The sequence below is a fragment of the Phyllobates terribilis genome, unplaced genomic scaffold (genome assembly GCF_046119375.1).
Source record: "Phyllobates terribilis strain yellow unplaced genomic scaffold, ASM4611937v1 Scaffold_11__3_contigs__length_659146591, whole genome shotgun sequence".
In the NCBI taxonomy this organism is placed as follows: domain Eukaryota; kingdom Metazoa; phylum Chordata; class Amphibia; order Anura; family Dendrobatidae; genus Phyllobates; species Phyllobates terribilis.
In genome coordinates, this window is record NW_027362771.1 from 441,677,154 (window position 1) to 441,696,565 (window position 19,412).

At 43.5% G+C, this 19,412-nt stretch overlaps 1 protein-coding gene across 1 annotated transcript in view; it reads left to right on the forward strand.

The window, feature by feature from the left end:
- The window catches only part of HAPLN3 (hyaluronan and proteoglycan link protein 3), a 73,060-nt gene that overhangs the window by 30,448 nt on the left and 23,200 nt on the right, over positions 1–19,412 (forward strand). The window contains exon 2 of the mRNA XM_073653270.1: positions 2,323–2,480. Within this exon, the coding sequence (XP_073509371.1) occupies positions 2,360–2,480 (121 nt within the window). The 5' untranslated portion in view covers positions 2,323–2,359. The remainder of the gene's footprint in view (positions 1–2,322; positions 2,481–19,412) is intronic.

Here is a 19,412-nt window from a genome sequence, read left to right on the forward strand (position 1 = left end):
GACACTGGGACTGGACCAGCCGCTCTTGGACTCTTCAATGACACCTAGGTTCAACATTAGTTTCACCTCCTTCGAGGTTACCTCTCGGCGAGCTTCGAGAAGCTGATATGGCTGCAAACTTGCTCGGACATGAGGCTCCGTGCGGACTTAATTTTCTATGACCTGAGTACAACCTGGCAACAGGTCTCTGTTCCAATGAAGAAATTCTTGGCACTGCTGTTTCTGGGCAGGTGACAGCGTTTCTGACATCTTTCACGTCATCTTCGGACTTGGTCAGCAAACATGGAGCTTCTATGGGGTCCCTATATCGCCATGTCTTGATCAGATCGACGTGGTACACCTGGTAGGGCTTCCTTCTCCCCTGTTGGTGGACCTTATAATTAAACTCGCCAATGTTTTCTACCATTTCGTAGGGGTCCTGCCATTTGGCCAGAAATTTGCTCTCTATTGTGGGTACCTGTACTAGTACCTGATATCCAGGGCTGAACTGTCTCACCCTTGCCGACTAGTTGTATACCCGTGACCTCTTGCGCCTCGATGAGGTGCTCTCTCACAATGGGCATTACTTCAGCAATCCTTTCTTGCATTTGGGTGACATGCTTGATCATGCTCCTGTATGGTGAAACCTCTGTTTCCCAGGTCTCCTTCGCTATATCCAGGAGTCTACAGGGGTTTTGGCCATACAAAAGCTCAAACGGGGAAAACCCTGTAGAGGACTGTGGGACTTCTCTGATGGAGAATAACAGGTATGGCAGTAGACAGTCCCAGTCTTGGCCGTCTTTCTCTATGACCTTCTTAAGCATGGCCTTCAAGGTTTTATTAAACCTTTCCACCAGACCGTCTGTCTGTGGGTGGTACACTGAGGTCTTGAGTTGTGTAATTTGCAGGGTTTTGCACAACTCTCTCATCACTTTTGACATGAATGGAGTCCCTTGGTCCGTTAGGATCTCCTTAAGACACCCTGTTCTGGAAAAGATATGGACCAACTCCAGATCTATACACTTAGAGGAGTAGTTTCATAGTCTTATGCCTCTGGATACCATGTAGCATAGTCCAGGACCACCAGGATATACTGATGACCTCTGGCAGACTTGACCAGGAGTCAGACTAGATCCATGGCTATGCGTTCAAACGGGACCTCAATGATGGGCAATGGCACTAAGGGACTACGCAAGTGAGCTGGCAGATGGGACAGGACCTACAATAATTCATGATCTCTCGGTGACAGCCAGGCCAGTGGAACCTCTGGAGGATCTGTTCTCATTTTTTTTTTTACCACAGCAGCTATTAATCATTTACGAGACCATTTACAGTTTCCTATGTTACAGATTTACAACGTATCTGTAAAAATCGTATGCTATACTGTGGCTCTGTGTGGCATCCGATTTTTTTTCACTCACCCATACACTTGAATGGGTGAGTCTCATCCGATTTACAGAGGAAACTAGTGCTTCTGCGATTTTTTCACAAGCAGATTCGGTAAGTGAAAAAAAAATCGCTCATTTGCACTGCCCCATGTAATAACATTTATTCAAGTGCTGTCCGCTTTTTTCACGGACAGCATTTGGACTGAAAATACGGTTGTGTGAATGAGCCCTTTCAGAAAGAGTTTTTGACATAGATCCCTATAATAATAATAATCTTTATTTTTGTATAGCGCCAACATATTCCGCAGCGCTTTACATACGTTATAATTGCTGTCCCCATTGGGGCTCACAATCTAAATTCCCTATCAGTATGTCTTTGGAATGTGGGGGGAAACCCACGCAAACACGGGGAGAACATACAAACTCCTTGCGGATGTTGTCCTTGGTGGGATTTGAACCCAGCGCTGCAAGGCTACAGTGCTAACCACTGAGCCACCGTGCTGCCCTTATCATAAGAGGCAGGATTACAATGACAGATATGGCAATCACAAAGGGAGATTTCATGTCACAGTTGACCTCTCTTCATAATGAATTTTGCACACAATCATTAGATGCTTCAGTACAAAAGATTGGGTTTGATTGTGGTCATTGTGGTCATTGTGGTCTAAAAAAGCCCCCATCGTCAATGTGAAAATTGTAAAATTTATAATATTGTTAATAAAGATTGTAAAATGAAAAGAAAAAACACTGGCATTTTTTTTTAATTACATGTAACATAAAACCTGATTTAAACAAGTTATTTTCTGATAATAGCTTCCCTTTAATGTACTTAATTATTAATAATAGCCCTACATCTCTAGGGCAGTCTTGATAATGAAAGGTAAAGAAAAAAGTCAATGTTATGGAAGAATTTAAATTGGCAAATGTTACATCCTTGTTTTGTCTTTCTTTTCAGAGATGGTTCATCTGGAGCACAGACCTAGTAAGTCGCCATGCAGACGGGAATAGCTGCCTTCCTCATACTCGTCGGCACTTGTCACTGCCTTCCTTTCTATAATGGTTTCTACTATGATCATATCCTGAATAATAAATCTGGAAACGGCAATGGAGACGGTAGGAACCTCAGGAACCCTGCATGATTTTATTATGATTCATCACATGATATTGTGTTATTGTGGATGGATTCTTAAAGTGAATTAAATATGTATATCTTCAATTTAGGGCTCTTTAACACTACAGATTTGTTGGTACATGTGATATTTGTTATTTTTACAGATAGAGCACAAGGCAAATTACATGGAACATGCCTTTTCACATGTCCTTTTTTTTTTTTCATGGTCAGCAAATAAAAGAAAAACGGAGGCTTGTTCTATCTTGATCCGTGTTGCGTAACAGAGTCGCCAATGCAAAGTCATTGGCCCTTGAGGAAAATGGATAGGACACAGATGTCATCTGTATATTGTCCATATTTTACTACTTATTGCAAATGCTAAGATTTTTTTCATATGAGAGAAATAGGTGCAAAAGAGATTGTAAAAACCCACACATGGGCCAAAAAATGGATCCAACAAACTGAAAAAATCACGGATCTTTTTTCATATTTGAGCAACAAAAAAAAAACCTCTGGCTTTCAGTCATAGAGGTGTGCATGGATCAGCTACAGTCATTGCTCAGTACATAGTGATTGGCAGCTGTAAGCACACCCAGCATTTTGATTGACAGCGCGCTCTGCACAGATGCACTGCACTGCGAACTGTCAATCAAAGTGCCAGGGTGTACTTACATCCGCAGCTTACTGTATACTGAACGGTGACTGAAGCTGCGCCAGTACACTGGAGGCTGCCAGGAGGACTAAAGTACATTTTATCCCAGGAGCCATGCTTTTAGTAAAGAGGTCATACAGCATTGTAAAGCTATTAACCCTATATCTGCAGTTTAATAGCATTTGGGGACATGACAGGTTCCCTATAAAAAATACCACCAAAGACTTGATAGGTGTGGGATTATCACAATTTGCTACTCATAGAAAGGCGCAATGCCTCTGCTGTGCATTTGTATACCTCCAATATCAATTATGGCATGCTATATTGTGTACTATATATATATATATACAAACCAGAGAAACCTGACCAGCACCTCCTAGTGTGAACTGGTGCCAGCTGCCGTAACTATAAAATATATCAAAAGAATGCAGCAGCACTCCATATGGCCAAGATGCGTCTTAACAATGAAAAGATTAGATCTAAACTGTTTTGCTCAGCAACAAGTACTTACAAAAAACAATGGTTTTTAGTGCATAAATTGGCCAATTCATGTGTGCCCATCAACCACGGCAAGGTAACCCCCCCATAATGGGTAACTACTCTGCCTTCCATGCCACTTTTGGGATACAAGCCTACAACTAAACGGACAAACATGTCTTCTTCTGGGCTAAAAACACCTACATTTAAAGGGACAGCAGAGCTGCTTATACAACACCTGCTGGTTAATGGGAGGATGGCAGAATCAGGCAAGAGGCAGTTACACCCCCTTATAGTAATACAAACCAGAGAAACCTGACCAGCACCTCCTAGTGTGAACTGGTGCCAGCTGCTATAACTATAAAATATATCAAAAGAATGCAGCAGCACTCCATATGGCCAAGATACGTCTTAACAATGAAAAGATTAGATCTAAACTGTTTTGCTCATCAACAAGTACTTACAAAAAACAAAGGTTTTTAGCGCAGAAATTGGCCAATTCATGTGTGTATTACTATAAGGGGGTGTAACTGCCTCTTGCCTGATTCTGCCATCCTCTCATTAACCAACAGGTGTTGTATAAACAGCTCTGCTGTCCCTTAAATGTAGGTGTTTTTAACCTAGAAGAAGACATGTTTGTCTGTTTAGTTGTAGGCTTGTAGCCCCAAAGTGGCATGGAAGGCGCAGTAGTTCAGGGGGAGGTTACCTTGCCATGGTTGATGGGCACACACGAATTGGCCAATTTATGCGCTAAAAACCTTTGTTTTTTGTAAGTAATTGTTGCTGAGCAAAACAGTTTAGATCTAATATTTTCATTGTTAAGACATATCTTGGCCATATGGAGTGCTGCTGCATTCTTTTGATATGTATATATATATATATATATACAGTACAGACCAAAAGTTTGGAGACACCTTCTCATTTAAAGATTTTTCTGTATTTTCATGACTTTGAAAATTGTACATTCACACTGAAGGCATCAAAACTATGAATTAACACATGTGGAATTATATACTTAACAAAAAAGTGTGAAATAACTGAAAATATGTCTTATATTCTAGGTTCTTCAAAGTAGCCACCTTTTGCTTTGATGACTGCTTTGCACACTCTTGGCATTCTCTTGATGAGCTTCAAGAGGTAGTCACCGGAAAAGGTTTTCACTTCACAGGTGTGCCCTGTCAGGTTTAATAAGTGGGATTTATTGCCTTATAATTGGGGTTGGGACCATCAGGTGTGTTGTGCAGAAGTCAGGTGGATACACAGCTGATAGTCCTACTGAATAGACTGTTAGAATTTGTATTATGGCAAGAAAAAGCAGCTAAGTAAAGAAAAACGAGTGGCCATCATTACTTTAAGAAATGAAGGTCAGTCAGTCCGAAAAATTGGCCAAACTTTGAAAGTGTCCCCAAGTGCAGTTGCAAAAACCATCAAGCGCTACAAAGAAACTGGCTTACATGAGAACTGCCCCAGGAAAGGAAGACCAAGAGTCACCGCTTCTGAGGATACGTTTATCCGAGTCACCAGCCTCAGAAATCGCAGGTTAACAGCAGCTCAGATTAGAGACCAGGTCAATGCCACACAGAGTTCTAGCAGCAGACACATCTCTTCAACAACTGTTAAGAGGAGACTTTGTGCAGCAGGCCTTCATGGTAAAATAGCTGCTGGGAAACCACTGCTAAGGTCAGGCAACAAGCAGAAGAGACTTGTTTGGGCTAAAGAACACAAGGAATGGACATTAGACCAGTGGAAATCTGTGCTTTGGTCTGATGAGTCCAAATTTGAGATCTTTGGTTCCGAACACCGTGTCTTTGTGCGACGCAGAAAAGGTGAACGGATGGACTCTACATGCCTGGTTCCCACCGTGAAGCATGGAGGAGGAGGTGTGATGACGTGGGGGTGCTTTGCTGGTGACACTGTTGGGGATTTATTCAAAATTGAAGGCATACTGAACCAGCATGGCTACCACAGCATCTTGCAGCGGCATGCTATTCCATCCGGATTGCGTTTAGTTGGACCATCATTTATTTTTCAACAGGACAATGACCCCAAACACACCTCCAGGCTGTGTAAGGGCTATTTGACCAAGTAGGAGAGTGATGGGGTGCTACGCCAGATGACCTGGCCTCCACAGTCACCAGACCTGAACCCAATCGAGATGGTTTTGGGTGAGCTGGACCACAGAGTGAAGGCAAAAGGGCCAACAAGTGCTACTCATCTCTGGGAACTCCTTCAAGATTGTTGGAAGACCATTTCCGGTGACTACCTCTTGGAGCTCATCAAGAGAATGCCAAGAGTGTGCAAAGCAGTCATCAAAGCAAAAGGTGGCTACTTTTAAGAACCTAGGATATAAGACATATTTTCAGTTGTTTCACACTTTTTTGTTAAGTATGTAATTCCACATGTGTTAATTCATAGTTTTGATGCCTTCAGTGTGAATGTACAATTTTCAAAGTCATGAAAATACAGAAAAATCATTAAATGAAAAGGTGTCTCCAAACTTTTGGTCTGTACTGTATATATATATATATATATATATATATATATATACATATATATATATATATATATATATACAGTGAAGGAAATAATTATTTGATCCCTTGCTGTCTTTCTAAGTTTTCCCACTGACAAAGACATGAACAGTCTATAATTTTAAGGGTAGGTTAATTTTAACATTGAGAGATAGAATATCCCAAAAAAATCAAGAAAATCACATTGTATAAATTAGATAAGTTTATTTGCATTTTGCAATGAGAAATAAGTATTTGATCCCCTACAAACCATTATGAGTTCTGGCTCCTACAGACCAGTTAGATGCTCCTAATCAACTCGTTACCTGCATTAAAGACAGCTGTCTTACATAGTCACCTGTATAAAAGACTCCTGTCCACAGACTCAATTAATCAGTCAGACTCTAACCTCTACAACATGGGCAAGACCAAAGAGCTTTCTAAGGATGTCAGGGACAAGATCATAGACCTGCACAAAGCTGGAATGGGCTACAAAACCATAAGTAAGACGCTGGGTGAGAAGGCGACAACTGGTGGTGCAATAGTAAGAAAGTGGAAGAAATACAAAATGACTGTCAATCGACATCGATCTGGGGCACCATGCAAAATCTCACCTCGTGTGGGTATGCTTGATCATGAGGAAGGTGAGAGATTAGCCTAAAACTACACGGGGGGAACTTCTTAATGATCTCAAGGCAGCTGGGACCACAGTTACCAAGAAAACCATTGGTAACACATTACGCCTTAAATGTTTAAAATCCTGCAGTGCCCGCAAGGTCCCCCTGCTCAAGAAGGCACATGTGCAGGCCCGTCTGAAGTTTGCCAATGAACACCTGGATGATTCTGTGAGTTATTGGGAGAAGGTGCTGTGGTCAGATGAGACAAAAATTGAGCTCTTTGGCATTAACTCAACTCGCCATGTTTGGAAGAAGAGAAATGCTGCCTATGACCTAAAGAATACCATCCCCACTGTCAAGCATGGAGGTGGAAACATTATGTTTTGGGGGTGTTTCACTGCTAAGGGCTGTAAGGCAGCACTAGTCATCATAATGGGGGGATACTCGCTGCACCGGGTAAATTAAGCACACGTGCAATGTCCTTCCGGTGTTTTCTCAATACAGCAGTTTATTAGATTATCATAAACCGCATATTACACAGTCCTTCTTAGTTTCTCACCGGCATGTTTACACACTTAACATCCGGGAGTCTCTCAAGTAGCAGACAGGCCCAGCCTTCAGCAAGGTAATACTATAGCAATGTCTATATAAGAGTCCATATAACAAAGTGTATTACCTTTGCCGGGTTTTAGCTGCTGCAGTCCATTTAATCCGCCACCACTGTGGCTTTGCAGCTTCCCAGGTGGGGGTCTCTAGCCGTCGTTCCCTCAAAGGCCACTGACATCCACACAGGATCCAGGCTTTGCCTTTCAGGACTCTTCATCAAGCCTCTGCCTTCCAAGGCCACTAGCATCCACACAGGATCCAGTCTCGACCTTTCAGGCACCAGGCTTCACTCGGCCTCGCTAGGCCTCACACGGTCGGTGTCCCACACACACGGGAACAGGCCTTCCGCCTCTCTCACAGAACACACCTGTCTCCCATCAAGCAGGGTTTATATATCCATCCTCTGCACACACACACACACACACACACACACAGACAGGACCTTGCTGATGTCACAGTCATGTGATCAGACAGACATTCTGTGCGCGCAGGACCTGTGCTATGTCACAGTCATGTGACCAGTCACCTGAGGGGGAAGGTACATGGTCAGGTAAGACACATCCTGGACCATTACCGTAATGCCAGCGAGTCGCTGCATTACAGGGCCCAGGACTGCTTCATCACATCAATGGGAGAATGGATGGAGTCATGTACCCTAAAATACTGAGTGACAACCTCCTTCCCTCTGCCAGGACATTAAAAATGGGTTGTGGCTGGGTCTTCCAGCAAGACAATGACCCAAAACATATAGCCAAGGCAACAAAAGAGTGGCTCAAAAAGAAGCACATTAAGGTCATGGAGTGGCCTAGTCAGTCTCCAGACCTTAATCCCATAGAAAACTTATGGATGGAGTTGAAGCTCCGAGTTGCCAAGCGACAAACTCAAAATCTTAATGATTTAGAAATGATCTGCAAAGAGGAGTGGAGCAAAATTCCCCCTGACGTGTGCGCAACCCTCATCATCAACTACAAAAAACGTCTGACTGCTGTGCTTGCCAGCAAGGGTTTTGCCACCAAGTATTAAGTGTTGTTTGCCAGAGGGATCAAATACTTATTTCTCACTGCAAAATGCAAATAAATTTATCTGATTTATACAATGTGATTTTCTTGATTTTTTTTGGGATATTCTATCTCTCAATGTTAAAATTAACCTACCCTTAAAATTATAGACTGTTCATGTCTTTGTCAGTGGGCAAACTTACAAAAACAGCAAGGGATCAAATAATTATTTCCTTCACTGTGATATACACGTATATATACAGTACAGACCAAAAGTTTGGACACACCTTCTCATTTAAAGATTTTTCTGTATTTTCATGACTTTGAAAATTGTACATTCACACTGAAGGCATCAAAACTATGAATTAACACATGTGGAATTATATACTTAACAAAAAAGTGTGAAACAACTGAAAATATGTCTTATATTCTAGGTTCTTCAAAGTAGCCACCTTTTGCTTTGATGACTGCTTTGCACACTCTTGGCATTCTCTTGATGAGCTTCAAGAGGTAGTCACCGGAAATGGTTTTCACTTCACAGGTGTGCCCTGTCAGGTTTAATAAGTGGGATTTCTTGCCCTATAAATGGGGTTGGGACCATCAGTCGTGTTGTGCAGAAGTCTGGTGGATACACAGCTGATAATCCTACTGAATAGACTGTTAGAATTTGTATAATGGTAAGAAAAAATCAGCTAAGTAAAGAAAAACGAGTGGCCATCATTATTTTAATAAATGAAGGTCAGTCAGTCCGAAAAATTGGGCAAACTTTGAAAGTGTCCCCAAGTACAGTTGCAAAAACCATCAAGCGCTACAAAGAAACTGGCTCACTTGAGGACCGCCCCAGGAAAGGAAGACCAAGAGTCACCTCTGCTTCTGAGGATAAGTTTATCCGAGTCACCAGCCTCAGAAAATCGCAGGTTAACAGCAGCTCAGATTAGAGATCATGTCAATGCCACACCGAGTTCTAGCAGCAGACACATCTCTACAACAACTGTTAAGAGGAGACTTTGTGCAGCAGGCCTTCATGGTGAAATAGCTGCTAGGAAACCACTGCTAAGGACAGGCAACAAGCAGAAGAGACTTGTTTGGGCTAAAGAACACAAGGAATGGACATTAGACCAGTGGAAATCTTTGGTTCCAACCATGTGCCTTTGTGCGACGCAGAAAAGGTGAACGGATGGACTCTATATGCCTGGTTCCCACCGTGAAGCATGGAGGAGGAGGTGTGATGGTGTGGGGGTGCTTTGCTGGTGACACTGTTGGGGATTTATTCAAAACTGAAGGCATACTGAACCAGCATGGCTACCACAGCATCTTGCAGCGGCATGCTATTCCATCCGGTTTGTGTTTAGTTGGACCATCATTTATTTTTCAACAGGACAATGACCCCAAACACACCTCCAGGCTGTGTAAGGGCTATTTGACCAAGAAGGCGAGTGATGGGGTGCTACGCCAGATGACCTGGCCTCCACAGTCATCAGACCTGAACCCAATCGAGATGGTTTGGGGTGAGCTGGACTGCAGAGTGAAGGCAAAAGGGCCAACAAGTGCTAAGCATCTCTGGGAACTCCTTCAAGATTGTTGGAAGACCATTTCCGGTGACTACCTCTTGAAGCTCATCAAGAAAATGCCAAGAGTGTGCAAAGCAGTCATCAAAGCAAAAGGTGGCTACTTTGAAGAACCTAGAATATAAGACATATTTTCAGTTGTTTCACACTTTTTTGTTAAGTATATAATTCCACATGTGTTAATTCATAGTTTTGATGCCTTCAGTGTGAATATACAATTTTCATAGTCATGAAAATACATAAAAATCTTTAAATGAGAAGGTGTGTCCAAACTTTTGGTCTGTACTGTATGTGTATATATATATATATATATATATATATATATATATATACAGTATATATATATGTACAAGGGTACTCTTTCCTAAAAGCAATACTTCAAGGAAAGAATATATACACATATACAGCACCCCACAGAGCCTGCATGGCTGTAAACAGAGTGTCTGGGGTGAACTTTGTTTCTTAGGGAAAGTGAAAGTTTGACATTTTATTTCTCTTCCATATTTTGAGAAAATTGGTTATTACATAGGAAATTTGCCAGAATATCATACATCCCAGATTATCAAATGCCAGCTTAAAGTCATTTCAGTGTATTATTAAAAGCGAATTATTTTATTACAGTCATTTTAATGGCAGTATTTTATACAAGAAGGACTCTAAATAGGGGAAGATTGCACGTAAGATGTTTGTTATACAAAACAGTAAATATATAATATATCAACTTGCTATTACAAAAGAAAGTATGGATGATTGATCAATGATCATTGGTGCTTAAAAAATAAATAATAATGATTGGTAACTAGGACAGTGATAGTGATATGCATTTTCCTGACCACATTCTGACTAGATGGACGTGGCATTGTTCAATACAAGTGTATTAAGCGAGGCTGGAAACAGTCTAGTCTGAGTGTGGCTGGGAGTATGCAAATTGCATACTTGCAGTCACATGACCGCCGTTCCGGCAGCAGAGAATCCTCACAGCACGCAGAGCAAACAGTGACAGCAGACCTGTATTTTAAGACCGGAAAACCCCTTTAAGTCCCCTGTGTGAATGAAGTAGTAGTGAGCATGTGCAACCAGCACAAAAACACAAACCGTGCATGTCTGGCCAAACTCAGCGTACATGCTCATGGTGGAGTCAAGAGAAGTAACTGTTAGTGGAATAAGCGTTCAGTGACAGCAATGTTAAATGTGTTTTACACATCACTAATATTGAAAACCCCCATCTATCAGCTGTTATCAGCTCTGGCAGCATCCATATGTAAACAGCGATGAACAGCACCGCTCCATCACATTGTGTCCTGGCTGCACTCACGTTTTAAAGATAAGATCTTATTCAGATGATTGAGATGATCTGCTGAACCCGAGAGGGGCCACTAAATACTAAGGTTAGGTCATCAATGCTAGTGTAGTAAAACACACCTTTAAAGGGAATCCATCAGCAGGACTTCACCAACAAACTATTTATATGAACATGTAGCTCTTTCAGGGACAAGTCCAGCAATACCTTCACATGGCCAGGCCTTTCCTCCATTACTGAGAAATCAGCATTTGAATTGATATGCAAATGAGGCTAAAGGACTATGGTAGATCGGAAGCTTCTGTCACTCCAGCTCTATTCCCCTTCCAGCACCGCTTCCTTCTGTTTAACAACTTCTTTGCCTGAAGTCACACATCATATAGGTTGTCAGTGAGGTAGGAGAAGGTGACACTGGGCTGGGAATAGAGCTGGAGTGACAGATGCTTCAGTCTTCGGTCTCATTTGCATATCAATTCAAACACTGATTTCTCAAGAATGGAGAAGTGGACTGCCTAGGTAATGGAATTATTGAACTTGTCATTGACAGAGCTACATGCACATACAAATAGTTTGGGGGTGAAATACTGATGACAGATTCCATATGAAGGGACTGTCTGGCCTTAGACTACATATCTGTAGTCACTCTTTATGACTGCAGACTTGTGAATCCTCACATTGTGTGCACTGTGCACTGTGAGGATTCTCTGATGCTGGTGGCAGGTGCGTGACTGCAAGTATGCGATTTGCATACAAGCAGTCACGTGCCGACTAGACGTGCGTGACCTCGCTCAATGCAAGCGTCTAGTCAGAATGTGGGCGGAAGTATGCAAATCTCATACTTACCCACTCCTGGCACCTGAGAATCTTCACAGCGCGCCATGCGTATGATGTGAGGATTCACAAGTAAACTGCAGACTTGTAGCCTAAGGCTGGACAATCCCTTTAAGTGTATGGCAATGCTTTAATCAAAGCAATATGATTCAATCATGTTTTTTTTATTACGTTTGCATCTCCATTTAGTTCTCAAATATTTTTTTTCCTTGTGTTTATGAATAAAGGAGTGTGAGTTTTCTACCTTATTTCTGTTATGCAGATTTACTAGATGCTTTCTGATTTGTTTTTCATAGAATGATTGTTAAAGTGTAACTGTCATTTCAGGAGACCTTGTAGCAGAATGTCTGTGTCTGCCTCGTCCTCCCCCCTCTCCATAGAACTTTATAAGCACCAACTGTCATCTCCTATCTCTGTAATATAACAATCTGTATTCACTGGAGACAGATTTTACCTGTAATTTGAGAATTTTGAGAATGAATGATCTGTCCAGGAGGAGAAAGAAGCAGATTTCTCTGATAAGATATATTACAAACTTTCTTATTTTCTTGTTTACTATTGATTTATGACACTAAATTTCCTACATTTGAGCGACCTTCTATACACAACCCATTTACACATAAATTAATATTTCAATACCAGCTGGCATACGACATTGCACACTACTCATAAAAATAAAGGGAACACTCAAATAACACATCCTAGATCTAAATGAATGAAATATTCTCATTGAAAACTTTGTTCTGTACAAAGTTGAATGTGCTGACAACAAAATCACACAAAAATCATCAATGAAAATCAAATTTATTAACCAATGGAGGCCTGGATTTGGAGTCACCCCCAAAATTAAAGTGGAAAAACACACTACAGGCTGATCCAACTTTGATGTAATGTCCTTAAAACAAGTCAAAATGAGGCTCAGTATTGTGTGTGGTCTCCACGTACCTGTATGACCTCCCTACAATGCCTGGGCATGCTCCTGATGAGGTTACAGATGGTCTCCTGTGGGATCTCCTCCCAGACCTGGACTAAAGCATCCGCCAACTCCTGGACAGTCTGTGGTGCAACGTGACGTTGGTGGATGGAGCGAGACATGATGTCCCAGATGTGCTCAATCGGATTCAGGTCTGGGGAACGGGCGGGCCAGTCCATAGCTTCAATGCCTTCATCTTGCAGGAACTGCTGACACACTCCAGCCACATGAGGTCTGGCATTGTCCTGCATTAGGAGGAACCCAGGGCCAACCGCACCAGCATATGGTCAAACAAGGGGTCTGAGGATCTCATCTCGGTACCTAATGGCAGTCAGGCTACCACTGGCGAGCACATGGAGGGCTGTGGGGCCCTCCAAAAAAATGCCACCCCACACCATTACTGACCCACTGCCAAACCAGTCATGCTGAAGGATGTTGCAGGCAGCAGATCGCTCTCCACGGCGTCTCCAGACTCTGTCATGTCTGTCACATGTGCTCAGTGTGAACCTGCTTTCATCTGTGAAGAGCACAAGGTGCCAGTGGCGACTTTGCCAATCCTGGTGTTCTGTGGCAAATGCCAAGCATCTTGCATGGTGTTGGGCTGTGAGCACAACCCCCATCTGTGGACGTCGGGCCCTCATACCACCCTCATGGAGTCGGTTTCTAACCGTTTGTGCAGACACATGTGTGGCACCCCTGAGGGTTCAGTCGCAACAGAGGTTCTGCATCTCACCCAGATGGTGTGGTATCTCACCCTCAGGTAAGGATGGAGTATGGCTCAGGACCCTAACACCTGCATTCACTACACCACATTTCCGGGGGACAGGGCGAGATTGCTCCTACGGGAGAGCACAGTCCCTGGTCCCTGGCTGGAGTGGGGGGAACCACCTAGAGAGGGGGAACCATGTAGTGGATGGGGTGGAGGACGTAGATCCTGGGAACACATGACAGAGAGAGTATAAAATAGGGACACCATCTTGAGAGCGGAGTTCAGTCAGAGGAGGAGAAGTGATTGGAGCAGAGGCTCTGCACGAGCTCTGCTCCAGAGGCTGGCCTAGCCAGTGAGGCCCAAGTCTGGGAGAAGGAGAGAAGAGAGGAGAGGGAGCAGGAAGGCTCCAGGAACCGAAGGGACCCTAGGGGTACGGGCCGTGCAGAAGGCCACCCGTACGCCCGCTGCTACCAGGAGGTAGAGGGGTCAGGCCAGATAAGGGGAACTGGTCCCTCAACTAGCAGAGAAACAGCAAGGCTCAACTAGATACCGGAGGCTTCAGTATTTCATGTACTTCAGGCCAAAGTCCACACCAGTCTCACTAAGAAGGTTGCCACATAGGACCCAGGGGACAGAACACACGTCGCCCGCCAAGGCCCGAGGGTGCTGGATAGAAGTGTCACTGGGTGTGAGATGCAGGGAGAAGGCCAGAGAAAGGACACACAGAAGGGGGTCCTGCTAAGTACTCCGGAGCTATCTGGGGGTGGACTGAGCCCCTCATTGAGTACGCACAGCACGACGGGGGAGATTGCTCTGGTACCTGTAATCTGGACTGCAACAATTGTGAGTAAAGATCTTGGGACTGCATCACATGGACTCTGTGTTCTTTACTGACTCCCTGCACTACAACCACCATCATCCACCTACACTGCCCTGAAGCTACACTCTTCCTGTGGGGAGTTATACCACCCTCGCTGCCAAACCACCAGCTTCAGAGGACTGTTCCGCAGCTGCGGCCTCATTAACCGCACTCCACAGGTGGCGTAGTTGGACATTAACACCTATACCTATAAATTCCCCTTGGTTTGACCACCTGGGTCACGGACCGGGTCACCGCCACGGTGACTACAACCCCCAGCATCTACAGGCCCGGCTCCGGGTACCCCACGGCCCAGGGGGTGTGTCACATGCACATTTGTGGCCTGCTGGAGGTCATTTTGCAGGGCTCTGGCAGTGCTCCTTCTGTTCCTCCTTGCACAAAGGTGGAGGTAGCGGTCCTGCTGCTGGGTTGTTGCCCTCCTACGGCCCCCTCCACGTTTCCTGGTGTACTGGCCTGTCTCCTGGTAGCGCCTCCAGCCACTGGACACTACGCTGACAGACACAGCAAACCTTCTTGCCACAGCTCGCATTGATGTGCCATCCTGGATAAGCTGCACTACCTGAGCAACTTCTGTGGGTTGTAGAGTCCGTCTCATGCTACCACGAGTGTGAAAGCACAACCAACATTCAAAAGTGAGCAAAACAGCCAGAAAGCATTTGTACTGAGATGTGGTCTGTGGTCCCCACCTGCAGAACCACTCCTTTATTGAGGGTGTCTTGATAAATGGCAATAATTTCCATCTATTGTCTATTCCATTTGCACAACAGCATGTGAAATTGATTGTCAATCAGTGTTGCTTCCTAAGTGGACAGTTTGATTTCACAGAAGTTTGATTTACTTGGAGTTATATTCTGTTGTTTAAGTGTTCCCTTTATTTTTTTGAGCAGTGTATATTTGTCCTAAGTATTTAGAGCTACATAGTTACATAGTTACATAGTTTATAAGGCCGAAAAAAGACAAGCGTCCATCCAGTTCAGCCTATTTCTTGTGCACTGCAGCTATTCCGCAGCGTTGATCGAGGGGAAGGCAACAAAAACCCATGCGGTATAGGCCAATTTACATCATTGAGGAAAAATTCACTTCCCGACACCAATCTGGCAGTCAGATTAAATCCCTGGATTAATTAACTAAGCATAAGATGTAATTTTATTGTTCTCAAGAAAGGCGTCCAGGCCTCTCTTGAACTCTTTAAGTGAGTTGGACATCACCACTTCCTCTCCCAGAGAGTTCCAGAGTCTCACGGCTCTGACCGTAAAGAATCCCCTTCTATGCTGGTGCAGGAACCTCCTTTCCTCCAGACGCATAGTGTGCCCCCTCGTCTTTGTCACCATCCTTGGTATAAACAGGTCATGGGAGAGATCTCTGTACTGCCCCCTGATGTATTTATACATGTTTATGAGGTGTCCCCTAAGCCTTCTCTTTTCCAATGTAAATAGGCCTCATTTTGACAACCTCTCTGGGTATTCTAGTCCCTCCATTCCCTTTATTACCTTAGTCGCCCTCCTTTGTACCCTCTCTAGCTCCAATATGTCTTTCCTGAGCACCGGAGCCCAGAACTGTGCACAATATTCTAAGTGCGGCCTTACCAGCGCTTTATACAGAGGAAGAACAATGTTCTCATCATATGCCCCTATTCCTCTTCTGATGCATGCCATGACTCTATTTGCCTTCACAGCTGCTGCCTGACACTGGGCACTCTAATTTAATTTGCTATTAACCAAGACGCCCAGGTCCTTCTCCATGTCAGATTTCCCCAACGGTTTCCCATTTAATATGTATGGGTGACTGCTGTTTTTCTTTCCCATGTGCATGAGCTTACATTTATCGGCATTGAACCCCATTTGCCATTTTTTTGCCCAACTCCCCAATTTATCTAAATCCTCCTGTAGCTGTGCCCTGTCCTCATCTGTATTAACTACTTTACAAAGTTTAGTATCATCTGCAAATATTGCTATTTTACTATGCAACCCTTCCACTAGATCATTAATAAATATATTAAATAATATAGGGCCCAAGACAGACCCTTGAGGCACCCCGCTAGTAACCCTGACACACCCTGAGCTTACTCCATTGATAACCACCCTCTGCTTTCTATCACTCAGCCAGCTATTTACCCACTTGCACACATTATCCCCCAGACCAAGCATTCTCATTTTATATACCAACCTTTTGTGTGGTACGGTATCAAACGCTTTGGAGAAGTCAAGGTATACAACATCCACTGACTCTCCCCGGTCCAGCTGTGAGCTCACCTCCTCGTAGAAGGCGATCAGGTTTGTTTGGCAGGAGCGATCCCTCATGAATCCATGTTGATATGGAGTTAGACAGTTATTATCATTAAGATATTCTACAATAGCATCTCTAAGAAATCCTTCAAACAATTTACCCACAACAGACGTTAAGCTTACTGGTCTATAGTTCCCAGGGTCACTTTTAGACCCCTTTTTGAATATTGGTACCACATTTGCTTGGCGCCAGTCTAGTGGGACAGTCCCTGTCCATAAAGAGTGCTTGAATATAAGATACAGCGGTCTGTCTATCACATTACTTAATTCTTTTAGTACCCGGGGGTGTATGTCATCTGGGCCTGGTGACTTGTCTATTTTGATATTATTTAGGCGTTTCTGAACTTCCTCCTGGGTTAGGTGGGTGATATTTAGCGGAGGGTTTACTTTATCACTCTGCATTTCCTCCGATAAATTGTTTTCTTTTGTGAAAACAGTGGAGAAGAAGCTATTGAGTAGGTTTGCTTTACCCTCATCGCCCTCTATGATTTTACCCAGGTTATTTTTCAATGGGCCAACGCCATCAGTTTTAATCCTTTTACTGTTTATATAGTTAAAGAACAGTTTGGGATTCGTTTTACTTTCCTTGGCAATTAGTCTCTCTGTCTCCTCTTTTGCTATTCTTATTTGTTTCTTACAGATTTTGTTTTTTTCCCTATAAGATATTAGCGCTTCCTCGCTGCCTTCTTGTTTAAGTTTACCGAAAGCCCTTTTTTTGTTTTTCATTGCCCTCTTGACTTCCTTATTTAGCCACATTGGCTTCCTCCTATTCCTAGCCCTTTTATTCCCATAAGGTATGTACCTTCTACAGTGACTATGTAGGACTGTTTTGAAAATTTCCCATTTTCTATCCGTGCTCCTATTACTGAAGATACTATCCCAGTCTATAAGGTGAAGGGCATCTCTTAGCTGATCAAACTTTGCCCTCCTGAAGTTCAGTGTTTTTGTGACTCCCTTGCTGGGCACCCTACTGAAGCACATGTGGAATTGTATAATGTTGTGGTCACTATTTCCCAGGTGCCCCCCGACCTGCACCTCAGTTATTCTGTCTGGCCTGTTAGTTAATATTAAGTCTAAAAGGGCCGTCCCTCTAGTTGGTTCCTGCACAAGTTGTGACAAATAATTGTCTTTGATAATTGACAGAAACCTGTTTCCTTTCTGAGATCTACAGCTTTCGGTTTCCCAGTCTATATCGGGGTAGTTGAAGTCCCCCATAATAATCACCTCGTTATTTTTTGCTACTTCGTCTATTTGTCTCATTAATAGACTTTCCGTGGCTTCTGCTATATTTGGTGGTTTATAACAGACTCCTATGATAATTTTATTATTGTTTTTTGCCCCATGTATCTCCACCCATAAGGACTCGACCTCCTCATTTCCCTCCCATACATCCTCCCGTATTGTAGGCTTTAGACACGTCTTTACATATAGACAGACTCCACCCCCTTTCCGACTTCTTCGATCCCTTCTAAACAGACTGTACCCCTGTAAGTTAACTGCCCAGTCATAGCTTTCATCTAACCATGTCTCGGTTATTCCCACTATGTCATAGTTACCTGTAGATATTTCTGCTTCCAGTTCATCCATCTTGTTTGTCAGGCTCCTGGCATTTGCTAGCACGCAGTTTACACGATTTTGTTTTGTTCCAATCTTCTCCCTGTGGATTGTATTAGAAATTTTCTTACCTTTCTTCCAAGTATCTTGTCTTGGACCTTCTTTGTCGCACTTCATATCTTTCATTAATATGTTCTCTGGTTTCATGTTCGTGTCCGGCGTTTTTCTTCCCATCCCCTCTTCTTCTAGTTTAACGCCCTCCTGATGAGTATTGCGAGTCTCCTGGCAAATGTGTGTTTCCCGGGTTTGTTGAGGTGTAGTCCGTCTCTGGCAAGGAGTCCGTCATAGAGGTAATTCACACCGTGGTCCAGGAATCCAAATCCTTGTTGTCTGCACCATCGTCTCAGCCAGTTGTTCACCTCAAGGATCCTGTTCCATCTCCTGACGCCATGCCCGTCTACTGGAAGGATAGAAGAAAAAGCTACCTGCGCATCCAGTTCTTTTACTTTCTTCCCCAATGCTTCAAAGTCCTTGCAGATTGTCGGTAGGTCCTTCTTTGCCATGTCATTGGTGCCAACATGTATCAGAAGAAATGGGTGGACATCCTTGGAACTGATGAGCTTCGGTATCCTATCGGTAACATGCTAACGAGCATCTTGATGGCACAATACGCCCAGTGTCTGTATCACCTTCATTGTGTCATAAACAGCTGCAGACAAGCAGAGTAAATGCCCCTCTGGTGAATTATTACATGGTCCCTGTTTGCATTGATTCTCTGTAGTTAAAAGTAAGATGTTCACCTCCCTTCAGCAGGAAATTCTTGGATTAAGTCCAGCCACTTACAAGGAGTGCTGCCGCTGCTCCTTCTAATCATGACTTATACTGTGCCAGTTCCTGAGAATCAGACCTGTGATGGGCCAGGTAATGAGCCCGTGTGAAGTATACTTTATAGACTGCAGCGATGGCTGAGCCTT